Source organism: Danio aesculapii, chromosome 25 (assembly GCF_903798145.1).
Source record: "Danio aesculapii chromosome 25, fDanAes4.1, whole genome shotgun sequence".
Lineage (NCBI taxonomy): Eukaryota > Metazoa > Chordata > Actinopteri > Cypriniformes > Danionidae > Danio > Danio aesculapii.
The window spans coordinates 35,292,225-35,309,418 of NC_079459.1; the positions used below are offsets into that span (position 1 = coordinate 35,292,225).

At 34.6% G+C, this 17,194-nt stretch overlaps 1 protein-coding gene across 2 annotated transcripts in view; it reads right to left on the minus strand.

The window, feature by feature from the left end:
- Nucleotides 1-584: 584 nt before the first annotated feature.
- The window catches only part of fbln1 (fibulin 1), a 73,141-nt gene continuing 56,531 nt past the window's right edge, over nucleotides 585-17,194 (minus strand). For both annotated transcript variants that reach the window (XM_056451388.1, XM_056451387.1), the window contains exon 17: nucleotides 585-1,188. In XM_056451388.1, coding sequence (XP_056307363.1) covers nucleotides 1,049-1,188 — 140 coding nt within the window. In that variant the 3' untranslated portion in view covers nucleotides 585-1,048. The remainder of the gene's footprint in view (nucleotides 1,189-17,194) is intronic.

Below are 17,194 nucleotides of genomic sequence, written 5' to 3' on the forward strand. Positions count from 1 at the left end.
TGGATGCAGTCCTCCAAGCTCATGATGGAGTCAGACACAATATTCATTCTGTTTCCACTGCAGCATGAGCACATATTCTATACTGGACATTATTGAAGGTTCAGTGTCCAGACTTTAGTCTAAGCAGAATCAGACCTTATTGTCCAAATTAAATCATTAATAATCAAGTCATGATCATATTTTATTGTGGTAAAATTAGTGTAATCTAGAGGTCTTTGCCTTTCATATAAGCCACTTCTGATATCAAATGATTAACTAGAAGTCCAGTTATTATTTGCTGTTCATAAAACTTGGATAGGCGACAAGATTTTTGTCAGGTAGTGTATAAACAGAGTTTGTATGTCAAGGGAGGCTGTGATTATGCAAATGAGTTACTTTGATCAGGTTGATGTACACCAGTAGCAGGCAAGAGATTCAGAGCTGGCTCTTCCTTTAGAATTTTTAAGGCCAGCTACGTTACAAAGATATGTTTAGAAAAGCCCATATGACCTGCTCATTAAATTGCTAATTAACGTTTTAAAACACACTTCAGATGCACTATTGCATTCAATTTTAGTTCCTTCCAGAGAATATGAATGTGTTTAATTTTTAATTTTAGGCAATTACTGTGTCCAATAAGCCGAAATGCATTCAAATTGATGACACAACCTATAAAAACACATCTTAAAGTCTGCGTGAATCATCAGCTGCTGAGACTTTTATTTCAGTATGTTGATGTACTTCCAACTGAAAGTGAATATTGAGTAAGGGGGCGGGGCTTTCTGTTTGCGTATCATTCCCTAGCAGCAAACTAATGAAGAAGCGGATGATCAGACTTTGACTGAAGATTACCAAAACATTGTTTTCAGTGGATTAACTTGCATGGCTTAATTGTACACCTAACAAATAGCTATGTGCGCTAGCAAAACTAAACATACATTTAGATTTCACACAGACGCTAAGATTCTCAATGTGAAGAACTCATTTTTCTGAATCATATGCAGTCGTTCAGAAAAGATGGACACTTAAAATGTTTGAACAGAAAGATTGAAGTTGAGTGTAGTTGTGTTTAAAACCAGAACTCGGAGACGTAGATGTGAACGTTGATGATGTTACGGTGGGAAACGACTCCGTTTGTGACGTAGTTCATGGCCAGCTTCAGTACGGTGCTGACGGGACCAACCAGCGGCTTCACCTGTCTGACCACACCTGCGGACCAGCAAATACAGTCAGAGTAAGATTCATACACTCACAATGCAGATATAGAAGGTTCAAACTATTCAAAAAATGAGGCAAATGACATTGAATCCAACTTTTTACATTTCAAGTGCCGCTTGCATGGGAATAAATTGGGTTAGTTTAAGTTTTTTGTCCACATGCTTCACAAATGTGTCCTAACAACCCGCAACACAAAAAGATTCCAGCAACAAGCAATTTGTTTGTCTGCACCATAAGCGTCTCGACAGAAACATTTAAATACCAGCCACTCCCAACGAAATGATAAAGGCTTTCAATGAAATTAATCTATATTAAACCTCTTTAACATTATTAATAAGCTACTGAGTGGCTGATGTTGTTGGTTTGCCCTGAATCACAGTTCTGACTTGCATTTTCAAAGCATCTGCTAGTTGCTGTAGTTTATTATCAAGATCAAGGTGAAATATCTGCTGCTTTCCGTATGGCAGTAAATATCACAGACACTCTAAAAAAAGTTTTTTATTTAACTCAAATGGTTGAGTTAAAATATTTGGTGCTTTGCTGGGTTATTTTTAACCTTTATTGGGTTATTTATTACTATCTCAACCAGTTGGATTAAATATTTGGTGCTTTGTTGGGTTATTTTTGACCTTTATTGGGTTATTTTTTAATAACTCAACCAGTTGAGTTAAATATTTGGTGCTTTGTTGGGTTATTTTTAACCTTTATTGGGTTATTTATTTAATTTATTTAAAAATTTTGAATTTCAACAGTCAACTGACTTAACTGACACAGAACAGCTGTATTAATATGTGTGCGTAATGTTGTTTTTGCTTTATAACGTTTATTTAAGCTCTAACACAATAATGTTGTTGTTGTTTTTATCAAATGACCTCTCCGTGTTGTGTTTTTTCTATCCGTTTCACCAGCATTCTTAATTATTGATGATACAAACACGTGCTTCATAGCCGATTTATATTAAACGGATAAAAAGGATGGATAAGAAAAGTGTCTGGAACTTAAAATGTAGTGGAAATAAATTATTTTCAATATTTTTGACAACTGCATTATTTATTTACACAGCCATAATTATAGAATTAATAGTAGTACTAGTAATAGTAGCATTAGTAATACCAGAATGGAAAAAAATTACATTTAATCAAAATAACCTAATGCATTGGGTTAAATTTTTATAACCCAATGCATTGGGCTAAAATAACCCATAGTTGGGAAGGTGCGATAATAACCTATAGTTGGGTTATATGTTGGGGTATTTCTAACCCAACTATTTAAACTGAGTAAAATGGTATTTAAACTCACATATGGAGCATTTAACACTGAATAAAGCCCATAATCAGTACCTGAGGGGATCATTGTCATAGTAGTTTATGCTGTTGTTCTGCTGCAACGTCAAGTAAATTGAAAGCATTTCTAAAATACAAATTTTGTGCGTCGCTGTCGCAGATGGTTAGGACAAAAACTCAGTTAAACATGGAAAAATACCATTTATCGCATGTAGTTAGGACAGTGTAAGGGAGAGTTTGAGAAGAAATTCAGATTTCATCAATGCAAATGTATGGGAAATCGAAGTTATTTTAAAAGGCTGCAATTTCATTAAAAAAATTAAATATACAAAATCATTGATGCAGTAAAAGCTGATTCAGATTTATATTGAATCTGAACACGGCACATATTTGTAGCAGTGAGATCAGTTTAATTTATACGAATTAGCCAATTTATTTTATTTACTAAAACATAAAACTTGACTTGAAGAAAATTGTTCAAATCTAAGAGAAATTAGCAACGAATTAGCCAAATCGTAAAACAATTCTGAATTTCCATGACTGTTCATGCAGATGCAAGATGCTCAAATGACACTTTCATAGGAGTTCATACAGTGTGATTCATATGCAATTGCACAATATTCCGGAAAAAAAACGCAAACATGAACCCTAAACCTACTGGTCAGCATAGAGTTACCAGGCTGTACAAACACTTACAAGTACAATTTATGCAAATTAGCTGGTCACATGACCCACACGCACCATTAGTATCAATGATATCAAGTGCACCGAATCTGCAGAGTTTCCTGATTATTAGTAAAGATGAAATCACTTTCAATTCAGTTTACTTCTGAATTAAACTTACGTGTCATATGCTATAATAATGGCATTTTGAGTATTTCCTGAGCTCATCTTTTTTTTGTTTTGTTTTTTTTTATTTAGAGTTTTTCACATTTTAAAGAACAAACCCCAAATCCCTCCCATGCCAGCAAATAAAAATAAGTAAACATATTTGACATGTAAATACATATGCACATACACGTCCACAACTGTACAGATACTTAATCATATTCCTCCATGAGAAATCTATACCTGCACATATTCACAAGTCCAGTCAAATATCTGCATATGTACATTACATATAGAGCATCTGAGCTCATCTTTAACCTAGTATGGAAATAAGCAGCTCAGACATGACACGAGGGTAAGTAAAAGTATGATTAAAGTATTAAAACATCTAGTATTACAGTAATATCTTACATTTAGTATTGTAAGAGCGACTTTTGATTTGCTAATTAATAATTAGTCCTTCCATAATCCCAAAAATAGGTTTGCTAACGTCTATGAAGATGAAACAAATTGCCATGATTGTGTGTTAGTCCAAATGCAAGTTGCTCATGTTATGTAAACTTCTTACAAACTGACAATTTCATAGGAATTCTTACAGTAATTCAACTGGAAATGCACAATATCTAGGGAAAAATACGTAAACATGAAGGTCCAACCATAATCCTAATGGTCAGCATGGAGTTACCAGACTGTACAAGCAAGTACAGTTTATGCAAATTTGCTGCATCATTAGCTGGTCACGTGACTCAAGACCAATTGTGCCGATCGCAATTAAGCCACAGTCACACTGGACTTTTTACCCCATAAACTTCCATTCATACGCATGCGAATACGGCAGACCGGAAACGCAAGATCGTACAACAAGTTTCGCAGTTCGCAGCGTAGCAAAGTTCAAGCTTGGTGAACTCTGACTTGCGAATTCGCATCACGTGACTGTGTGAGACCAATCGAAGATCAAAACATGACCTCGCTGGACAGAAATGTAAAATATGGACCAATCACTCGCTTTTTAAATGTCTAATCAACATTTTAAACCCCGCCCCTTTTCACAGCGCCGTACAACAGAATTTCGCATGCTCAAACTCTAGTGTGACTGCAGCATTAGCCTTAAGTGTGCCAAATTAGTCACTTTTTATTAGTAAACAATGAATTTGGATTCAATTTGGTTTACTTCAATATACTCTGAACTGAATTTATGATGAGTCCTAATGCTTGTTGCACACCATCCAATTCATTAAAACTGCAGTTCATACAAGTACAAATTGCAGTGAATATCTGCAGCTAAAAAAAAGAGCCAACATTTCTCTTTCAGATCAACGGCTGTCGTGGCAGAACAACAGTTTATACAGCCATCTGAAAGAAACAGGAACCTAAAAAACACAAGATAAACGACGCCATGGTTTGGCCAAACATTAACATCTGCATTTTAGTACTCGTGTCTGTCCCTAGTTAATGTTTTGGCTTGAAAGCGTTCTCTGAAGTTTAAAATTATGGATCTTTTGTCTTTTGCAGAGACAAAACATTGTCATAATTATGTCTGGGCCTCTATTAAGTTGCGGTAACGTAACCGACACAAAGTTTATGAAAATAAAAATAATTCACAGCCGTTATGGAGCGATTCAAAAGACGCAGCACATACTAAAGCTCCATTGAGATGATGGATGCGACGCTCATTGTTACAGAAACAAAGAAAACAGCATTTTCCCAAAGGACGCGAGACATCCTCCATTACGGGCCTGGCATCGACTAAATGAGACCAAAATGCTGGAAAATCTTCTCAAAGTGAATAAATGAAGGAGACGGAGACACTGGGTTTGTGCAGGACTGTCAGCGCCTCATCTCATGCCAGAACTAAAGTCACTTTAGTGAGTCAAAGCTGTAATTTGGTTTCATCCTGTTTCTGTGTCTCACTTTGATTAATTGATCTGCTTAACATGTCTCATAAAGGCTGTGAATTGATGTTGAAATCTGTCTAATGCAAGCAATAAAACAAAACAGATTCATAAAGCTTCAAAACCTGTGTGAATCTTTTGATTCAGTTGATTGAATCACGTTATAGCAAATGAGGTTTTGTTGTGAAGAAGGTGAATAAATAAACCAGATTTTGGCTTATATCCTTTCAAAATTTAATGTTGGTTTAGTATTAACTTTAATACTGATTACTTTTAATACTGAATACTTAATTTTTAATAAACATATGTGAATAATAAATGGCAACAGTAATGTGCGAATATTTTGATTCAGTTGATTGAATCATGTTACTTTTCAGCAAATGAGATTTTGTCGTGAAGAAGCCGAATAAATAAATCAGATTTTAACTGATATCCATTCAGTTTTTAATGTAGGTTTGCTTTTAATTTTTAGAAATATACGTGAATAATAAATGGAAAGAGTAACATATTCAAATATTTTGATTCAGTTGATTGAATCATGTGACTTTTCAGCAAATGAGGTTTAGTTGTGAAGAAAGTGAAGAAATAAACCAGATTTTGGCTAATATACTTTCAGAATTTAATGTTGGTTTAGTATTAACTTTAATACTGATTACTTTTAATACTGAATACTTAATTTTTAATAAACATATGTGAATAATAAATGGCAACAATAATGTGCGAATATTTTGATTCAGTTGATTGAATCATGTTACTTTTCAGCAAATGAGGTTTTGTTGTGAAGAAAGTGAAGAAATACACCAGATTTTGGCTAATATCCTTTCAGTTTTTACTGTAGGTTAAGTATTAACTTTAATACTGAATACTTAATTTTTAATAAACGTGTGAATAATAAATGGCAACAGTAATGTGCAAATCTTTTGATTCAGTTGATTGAATCATGTTACTTTTCAGCAAATGAGGTTTTTGATAAGGTGAATAAATAAACCAGATTTTTGACTAATATCCTTTCAGTTTTTAATGCAGGTTAAGTATGAATATTAATAAACATACATTAATAAATGGCAAGAGCAACGTGCAATTCTTTTGATTCAGTTGATTGAATCACGTTACTTTTCAGCAAATGAGGTTTTGTTGTGAAGAAGCCGAATAAATAAATCAGATTTTAACTTATATCCTTTCAGTTTTAATGTGGGGTTGGTTTTCATTTTAATATACAAACGTGAATAATAAATGGCAAATGTAACATGTTCAAATCTTTTGATTCAGTTCACTGATTCACTTAAGTGAACTTTTCAGCACATGAAAATTAGGCGTATAATTAAGAGTGTGACTTTTAATAAACATACATGAACAATAAATAGCAAACATTTTCTAATTGGCTTGAATAGGTCCTAAATACACTATATATATATATATATATATATATATATATATATATATATATATATATATATATATATATATATATATATATATATATATAAACATATATACATATATATATATATATATATATATATATATATATATATACACACACATATATATATATATATATATATACATATATATATATATATATATATATATATATATATATATATATATATATATATATATATATATATATAAAAAAAAATATATATATATATATATATATATATATATATATATATATATATATATATATATATATATATATATATATATATATATATATATTTAAAATCACAGCATTCATATTTAAGGGTATTTAATGATTTGTAGATTAAATTCTTAAAACATGTAAATGTTAATTACACTTTTCTGACCTGTACAGCATTGTTAGTCTCTAATCTGAGATTAATGGTATTAAATTTACTTACCATTTTGTAATGTGTATATATATCAGAAATAGATCGTCCAATAATGAAACTTCCATTTTGCGGTTAGGATTTAAAACGTGCTGCGTCATGTTTGCTCACGTGACCCACACGCGCCAATCGCATTTGGTATTGATTTTAAGTGCGCCAAATTATTAGCTTCGATTTATTATTGTTGTTTGTTATTGGTAAACAATAAACGCAGGTTGCTCTCGGTTTACTTAAAAGTCTTACAGTAAAATAATGGCATTTTGTTGTTGTGGAGTGTTTATTGAGCCCATCTTCATCCTTTATGGAAATAAGCAGCTCAGACGTGACACGAGGGTAAGTAAAACTATGACAAAATAATTCTGTAAGTCCTAAAAACATCTAGTCAGACAGCAACACCCTATATTCATTATTGTAAGAGTGGCTCTTGATTTGCTATTTAATAATCAGTCCTTCCACAATCACAAAAATAGGTTTGCTAGCGTCTCTGAAGATGTAGACCAAGTTCATTTAAAGGAGAAAATGTTCCTTTCATTTATTTAGGTTGGCAAAGCTGGAATGGGTTTTTATTTCAGAGCTTAAAGGCTTCAAAATGAGTAATTCACATTTATATATTCTGCCCTTAAATGACATTTACGTGGTTTTATGCTTGAAAAAGTTTGTAACAGTACCATAGCCTGATGTGATTCATGTAAAGCATTGTGTTGGTAAAGTCAAATGTCACTCGATGGTGGTAATCTACCAGACCACATCACTGTATGGTCAATGATGGAGGGAGAAAAAAAGAGTAAAACCTCTGCAAACATCTATAAAGCCAGATATCTGTGGAAAAAATTAAAGACAGCATGAAAATTCTTAGTTTCTCTGCATTTACTGGATTTATTATGTATGGATTTGAGGATTTTATAATGGATTTTTGTCAGCTGTGATTGAAAATCAAGGTCATATTTTTAAAGAAACATAGTTTTGTTTTTCTACATTCTGAAGTTAAAACATAAACATATCTGAAACTTTTTTTATGTTGTTTCTTTAATTATTACATATTTTATTTAAAAAAAAAGGAGACTTTTTAGTTTACATTTGATAGAAAGGTCATTAGTTTATAGAATAAAATAAAAATTATGCTTTACTTCAGAGAAACTTTAAACTACTTCAGAGAAACACCTTAGAGTTTAGAGTGTGTGTGTGTGTATGTATGTATGTGTATATATATATATATATATATATATATATATATATATATATATATATATATATTAATGTTAATGTGTAATATATATATATATACGAGCCCTGCTCACTGGAAAAAAATCTGTTTAACACCACCATCTAGTGGACTTTAAATTAAACTGATTATATCATATATAAAACATTGGTGATATATGGATATGGCTGTCCATGTAGTATAGATATAATATTGCCACAGAAAATATTCATATATATTATATATATATGAACAACCTTTGTTATTTAATGTTATGTATTTATTTCAATAATTCCAATATACTGTAGCAACTCTGTGCTGTTTTTTTTAAATCTGATTTCAACAAATCACAATTAATTTGAGTCTGTGCTTCATTGATGCATTTGTAAAGACTAACTTGCTTAGTATGTAAATGAATCATGAGTTTTAAACAAATCGCTTGAATTGATTGACAGAGATTTGTCGCCACCTACTGGTCATTTCTGTGTCATATCTATTTATGGCAGCCCACAAAAGAAAGAAACACATGCCAAAAATGTCTTTATTATCGTTACCTTAACCCTCACCTCCCCCTCAAAAAGAGACGTAATTATTTTATTAGAATAGCATATCTCTTTTTTGTTTGAAGAAAGTCATCCAGTTTGAAGTTTGAAGTCATCCAGCATTGTTTTTGTTAAAGTTTAACACCATCATCTAGTGGGCTGTAAATAAAGTGATTATATTATAAATAGTATATTAAAATATTGGAGATGTATGGATATGGCTGTCCATGCATAAATATAATATTGCCACAGAAAATATCACAAAACAATACTGAATCGATATTTTCCCCACCCCTTATATTTATAAATGTATTATTAAATAATTGTTGTCTATTTTGTTTGCATAATTTCAATGTAGCAACACTGCACTCTTTTCTGGATTTATTTTAATTTTAATTCAGCAATTCACGTATAAAGACATACATTTCTAAATGAATCAGGAGTTTTGAACAAATGAACTGAATTATCAATCATTAAGACAGAGATTTGTCGCCACCTACTGGGTACTTTAAAACCATACTTATTTATTAATTGTGGGCCTACAAGCGCGCACACACACACACGCACAAAACTATAAACCCCCCCCCCCAATACTGAGATAATTTTTTTTGTCAGTATTGTATCGCACATCCCTAGTTACACGGTTTGCACAAATTGTTTGAGGAGGTATAAAGTCATGACTTTTTTCCAGCTGTGGCGGCAGGCTTTTTTTTTTACACAGATCTACCAACTACCTGTGGCATTATTTCAATGACAAATGTCGTGAGCGCAGTATTAGAAGTCGAGATTGCATTTATGTAATAGCCTATGAGCATGCGAATCTCTTCACTTGCGCGCCGATTTCCTCTGCTCGTGCACAAAACTTCTTGCACGCCCCCTCAAATATAAGCCGCTTCAAGAGTACGCAGATCTTCTTGTGCGCTCTCAAATAAACGCTGCTGAAGTGTGATTTAGTGCGTTTATGTAACGAGTACGTCTCCAACATTTATTTGCAAGGAATATTTACGAATGTTTCCAATAGACCTACAGAGCGGTATTAATGCATCCTGAAGTAAAGTGAAACGGCTATACGTCGTGTTTGCTGGCCTCACGCATCACGCACCTGTCAGTCAGCACGTAATCTTAAAGGGTTAAACAAATGACGCACATCACTACTACTATTACAGAAAAGTTCGGACTGTTATAATTCACTCACCCTTTAATATGCTTTGGTGCGATTATCACCCGCTATTTAAAAAAAAAAACAGGACTGAATGTTTGAATGAGAAGCTGTAATGAAGCCGTGGTGGGATCAATTTTGGTGTGGCGCCCCGCCATGGAAGAATGAATGTAGCGGAAACCATGGCCGTCCATGTATCGATATAATATTGCCGCAGAAAATATCAAGAAACAATACTGAATTGATATTTTCCCCCACCACTTATATTTATAAACGTATTAATAAATAAATGTTCTCTGTTTTGTTTGCACAATTTCAATATAGCAACACTGCACTATCTTTTCTGGATGTATTTTAGAATGAATAACAATCATTTGAATCTGATTACTAATGAAGACTTGCATTTATAAATGAATCAGGAGTTTTGAACAAATCAATTGAATAATCAATCATTAAGACAGAGATTTGTCGCCACCTACTGGGTACTTTAAAAACATATTTATTTATTCATTGTGGGCCAACACAAGCGTGCGTGTGCACAAAAAAATAACCCCACAAATCTATAACCTCTAAAAATAAATACTGAAATATCATTGTTTTTTCAGCATCGCACATCCCTAGTTACACGGTGTGCACAAATAGTTTGAGGAAGTTTAAAGTCATCCAGCGTTGCTTATGTTAAAGACTAACTGCTGAATGTGTCTGCGGTCGCTTCCCCAAAGCCACGACGCTGCGCAAAAGCGTTCCTACGCTCATCTCCAAATGCCATTAAAGAGCAAGAAGACTTCAAATAGCTTGAGTTAAGCACATGTTATTCATGTACACACTTGCCACAAAACAAAGCCGCGTCGATGCCAGCAGCCATTCGTCATCCTCAATGGCTGCACGGGATGCGATATTGAAGGTTTACATGTAAACAGTGCAATTTCTGGTTTTCTGGTCACTCCGGCAATGAAAGGAAATGTATGACAGCATCCAAAACGGGCAGGTTTAACACGAGGGACAAATGCGAGGAATGAGTAGCTCCAACCACACTATTGGATAATGACATGCTAGCTGATGGCTTGTGCAGGAAAGTCAGTCGGCCCCCACATCAGCATAAATGGCAAGGGTTTATCTCTGGGTAGAGTCACCCCCAGTGTGGTGCTGTTGGGAAGCGTGGCTGCGTTATCCAAATATCCCTAAACAACTGCAAAGAGCACTTGACTTCTGCTTGCTCTCTCCGTGTGGTTTGGTGTCTCAAGCTCAATTAGCAATGAATCATTGCGGTCCGGTAGTCGGACTCAAGCTGGAATGTTTGTTTCAGTCGTACCTCTATTGAAAAGCCCAGTGTTTTTACAGCAGGTATCGCTGAATGCTATTGAACTTATTCTGTGATGTGTTTTTGCGAACTTCCGATTCAGTTTGGGAGAAATGACTAAGAATAATAAACTACTTGCTCTACAAATAAGTGTGTTGACGACTATACATAAAATGAAGAATCATGTAATAAGACAATATCAGTTTGCAGCATCAAGCAGCAGAACCAGCTGTTTTTGATGTCTAAAAATCAATGGAAGTGAATGAAAGCGTAAGTCTCGAGCCAAAACGATTGCGCCCGCTCGTACCTGAAGAATAAGCTCAATATGTTGTAATGGAAATCACCGAATATACATTCATTCATTATTTCCACACAATTCATTCATGGTATTCCAACACAAATAACAAATGTAAGTGGACTGAACATTAAACTATTAGGGCTGCACAATATATTGTTCCAGCATCACTGTCGCAATGTGATCATTCACGATAGTCACATCGCGAGTAGTTGAGTCTGGATTATAATTGATCGACCGTGTGAGGGTTTTAAAAGCATTCAGACATAAGAACTAACTTTGACAAGTTAATAACAATTTTATTGAATCGTTTATAAAACAAAGACTCTACAGTATTATTTTACGTTTGATTGTTCGATTACTGTATAGCTGAATACAGTTTGACTCTTCAGAGACGATAAACAATAAAACGCTGTTCATTTACTTTGTATTTTTATCTTTATTAAATGGTTTTCTTTATTGATTGTAGATTTATTATATTTTATGCACTCTTATACAGAATTAGCCCGGTCAATCTAAAATTATGAGTTCTTTCCAAATAGTTATTCATGTCATCTAGTGAAATTGTATTCATATCGCAATATATATCGCAGAATAAAAACAATGTCTCAATGTTCGATTTTTCCAATATCGTGCTGCCCTTAAAACTATTAAGTTGTCCCAAAAAATCTCAAGAATTATGTTCTTTCAGCTTGTTTTAAAGGAGTATTCTTAATTTGTCATATCTGTTACAATTTAAAAATAAAAGAGCAATATTTAAATTAGTATTATTTTAATATATATTAAGTAAATAAAAAAAAAAATATATATATATATTTCTGTTGCATATATATATATATATATATATATATATATATATATATATATATATATATATATATATATATATATATATATATATATGAGCAATTCCAGCGTTATGGATGTGACATTTGCAGTAAAAACTCAAAACATAAATTCACATAGATGTCCATTAACATTATATTGAAACATCTGTTTATATTTTGCAAAACAACTAACCACAGTTATATGAGCAGAAAATATCCATCTGTAAACATTTTTTATATTTTAAATGAGGAAAATAAACATGCGCCATGGATGTGAAAAGTCTGCGAGTTTACCAACACAATCTCACGGCAATTCGTAACTTTTTGATTTAGTGGCTAATTCGTATGAATTCGTACAATCTAATTCGTACATTTTCGTACAATTTGCTCATCCCCCAATGACGGTTGGGTTTAGGGGTGGGGTTAGGTGCCACGCCTCCTTTTTAAAATCGTATAATTTCGTACGACTGAACTTTTACGAATTCGTGCGAATTAGCCACTAAACTGACAAAACGTAAAATACTTACGTTTTCTCGTGAGATCAGGCTGAGTTTACAGTGTACAACATATTTTGTAGAAATTCTGTGAATTAAACTGCACAACCCAAAAGAAATAATGTTAATCAAAAGGAACAGAGTTGGCTCACTATAAAACAAAAATAATTGAATTCATTTTATTTGACATTTTTGCATTTATAAGGAAAAATTGTCGTTATGGATGTGACATTTTTCCATTATGGATGTGACAGATGTGAAATTGTCACTTGTGTGACTTTGGTCAATCAAATATAATAGTTTGAAAACACTGACAGACATTTTTGAGTATTTTTAAAGTACTGTAAAATACTTGCTTATATATATATTTTTTTTTTTATTATTATTTTTTTTTAATATATTTATATTGTGTTAAATGACAAAAATGATTGGTCCTTTAAAATATAGCATTATTGACATTATTTTGGTTCATGTTCATAACTTTAAAGTTACATTTTTGATTGTAAGAGGTGGACATTTAATATATCATCAATCTTTCCTTGAACTGTTACATATATATTTAGGTTTCAACTATATTTTTTTAAGTTTGAAAAGTTTAAGTTAATATTTTTAGTCCGTTTGATTGATGCATGTTGAGATGACAAGAAAAGTTCACTTGATTCAGCTAATGTTTCAAGAATTAAGTCAAAATATTATGAGAATAAAGTAAAATTGTTTTGAGAATAGTCAAAATATTATAAAGTCTGTAATTAAATATTTGTTTAAACATTTTAAAAACTCTTAGTAGGCCTACACCATTGTATTACGAGAAAAAAATTTAATTATGAGAATAAATTCAAAATATTGTTATAATAACTACAACAACCTCACTTCAAAACTCCTCACCTAAATTCACAGAACTTCCCTGCTAAACGCTAGCGATGTAGCGGGTAATGCACAGCAAAGCCTCATCCATCCGCAGCGTCTATATTTCTGACACACTTCACTAAAATTCCTCTGCTGTGTGTGAAAATCTGCATCCGCAGCCAACGTCACATACCTGATCACAGACAGCATGTCTCTGCCGCGCAGCGCTAACTTCACCATGCTCAAATATTGCATCATTGGACTGTTTGCTAACCACAGGTGCATATCCCCCTAGCAGATGTTTCAGTTTTCATCCTTTTTTTTAATCCGGCGTGAGGTGGAGCCAAACTAAGAGCCCCTCGAAAGAAAACGAAGCCACTGCGTTTGATTTCTACCGCGGATATCGGTACATTCCTCATGCTAATGCTTGTCTGTGCTATTCCAGGCCTAAATGTCAGAAATCCAGACATCATCATGTGCGAGTCCAGGAATTCATCCTCATTTCAACAAGGAGAGCGTTGATAAAACAGACTGAAGCTCGAGTCACAGTCGCTCAGACCACACCAGTGCTGGAAAGAGTACTGAAAAACCTTGCTTAAGTAGAAAGTAGCATTACCAGCCGAAAAATAAAGTGTAAACAGAGTAAAAGTATCTGTTCTAAGACAGTCCTTTTTAAGGAAGTGTCCTTTGGTTGATCATTTTTGTGAGAAAGTGCTAAACTTTTTATCCATGGAGTGGGTACGGAAAGTATTCAGACCCTCTTACATTTTTCACCCTGTTATATTGCAGCCATTTGCTAAAATCATTTAAGTTCATTTTTTCCTCAATGTCCACACAGCAGCACATATTGACAGAAAATGTACATTCTGACACAGAATTGTTGACGATTTTGCAGATTTATTAAAAAAGAACAACTGAAATATCACATGGTCCTAAGTATTCGGACTCTTTGCTGTGACGCTCATAGTGCTGTCCATTTCTTCTGATCATCCTTGAGATAATTCTACACCTTCATTTGAGTCCAGCTGTGTTTGATTATACTGATTGGACTTGATCAGGAAAGCCACACCCATGTCTATATAAGAGCTTACAGCTCACAATGCATGTCAGAGCAAATGAAAATCATGAGGTCAAAGGAACTGCCTGAAGAGCTCAGAGACAGAATTGTGGCAAGGCACAGATCTAGCCAAGGTTACAGAAACCTTTCTGCTGCACTTAAGGTTCCTAAGAGCACAGTGGCCTCCAAAATCCCTGAATGGAAGATGCTTGGGACAACCAGAACCCTTCCTAGAGCTGGCCGTCCGGCCGAGCAGGGCAGAAGAGCCTTAGTAAGAGAGGTAAAGAAGAACCCAAAGATCACTGTGGCTGAGCTCCAGAGATACAGTCAGGAGATGGGAGAAAGTTGTAAAAAGTCAACCATCACTGCAGCCCTCCACTAGTCGGGGCTTTATGGCAGAGTGGGCCGATGGAAACCTCTCCTCAGTGCAAGAGACATGAACGCTCGCCTGAAGGACTCTAAGATGGTGAGAAATAAGATTCTCTGGTCTGATGAGACCAAGATGGAACTTTCTAAGTGGTATTTCAAGAGTTCACACTTAGCTGATGATTAATTATAAGCTTGTTTGGCATGCTGTCCCGGGAGAGAGCCCTGAGCTCATAAGATCCTCGAGCCCGGGTCTCCCTCCCGTTGCAAGGCGAGAAGGGAGTTTGAGCTCAGGTAGATCTCGAGAACTCCCCCGCTGTAATAACCAATGAACAGCCAGTGATTGCTCTTGAGAGATAACCATTACTAGGAGCAGGTCTATAGTGCCGGTTTGGATTAGTCAATTAACTTATGTTGCATGTTTTTTGGACGGTGGGAGGAAACCGGGAAACCCGGGGGAAACCCACATGAGCACGGGGAGAAAATGCAAACTCCGCACAGAAATGTCTGCTGGTTTGGTAAAGCCTAGAACCAGAGACATTCTTGCTGTGAGGCAAACAGTACTAAGCACTGGGCCACCGTGTCACCCATCTAGGAAGAAGGAGGAGGAGGGGTGGATGGGGGGATTCTTCAAAACGAAGATAGCGGTGGTACGTAACCCAGGGTATTTGTAGTAGCTTAGGAGTCGTCTGATTGGTGCATTTAGAATGTGATAATGCGGATCCAGCCGCTAGCAATCATAAGCACAAGATCCTCTCGAAATTTGTTTATAACTAAACTTCACGTGTGGAGAAACAGACGCTGCTCATCACCTGTCCAATACAGTCCCAACAGTGAAGCATGGGGGTGGCAGAATCCTGCTGTGGGGGTGTTTTTCAACTGCAGCGACAGGGCGACTGGTTTTAATCGAGGGAAAGATGAATACGGCCAAGTACAGGAATATCCTGGACGAAAACCTTCTCTAGAGTGCTCAGGACCTCAGACTGAGCTGAAGGTTAACCTTCCAACAAGACTGACCCTAAGCACACAGCTAAAATAACAAAGGAGTAACGTTCACAACAATCCGTAACTGTTTTTGAATGGCTCAGCCAGAGTACTGACTTAAACTCAATTGAGCATCTCTGGAGAGACGTAAAAATAGCTGTCCACCAACATTTACCATCCAACCTGACAGAACTGGAGAGGATCTGGAAGGAGGAAAGGCAGAGGATCCCCAAATCCAGGAGTGAAAAACATGTTGCATCTTTCTCAAAAAGACTGTATTAGATCAAAAGGGTGCTACAAAAACACTGAGCAAAGGATCTGCAAAAATGTTTATATATATATATATATATATATATATATATATATATATATATATATATATATATATATATATATATATATATACAAATAAAATAAAAAAAAAACTTATTGATTAATATTTATATGGCAAGAAAGTTGTATTAGCAACACTTCTATTGGCGCCCCTGTGGCTGGTGGCTGCCTAGTTTGCCTATACCTGGAAACCGTACTTAAAGTAGTGAAGGAAAAATGTATGGTTACTAAGTAAAAGGTGTAGACTGCCCACTTGAAAGTGAGCCATGGAGTGTTTCAGAGACTCTCTCTTGTCCTCTTGAAATGTTGACGATGTAGTGTTGAGCACCACCTTAAGTCAACCTGCCTGCTAAAAACAAACACAAAACCGCTGATGCTTTGAGGAGAATCTCCATAGACACGTCTGAGTTTTCACTCCTAACATCTCTGTGCATCTGAATGTTGGCCAAAGCCGCTCCAAAACAAACGGGAGTTTCACTGTGAAGAACGCCTTTTCAATGCATCTATTTATAGCATCTTAAACTTCATGTTTAATGGTAATACATTGTTTTCTCAAATTATTTAATAAAAATACATGTTTTTAGTGTAACTGCTGTTCAGCTTTAATAAGTTCATTGTAGTGAGCATGATGTTGAATTGAATTTTTAGTCCCATGGCTGTAGTTTTAGAACCTTTTTGACCAATTGCAAATAGTAAAAAGCTGGGGCCTGTACCATGAAGCTGGATCAGCTGGT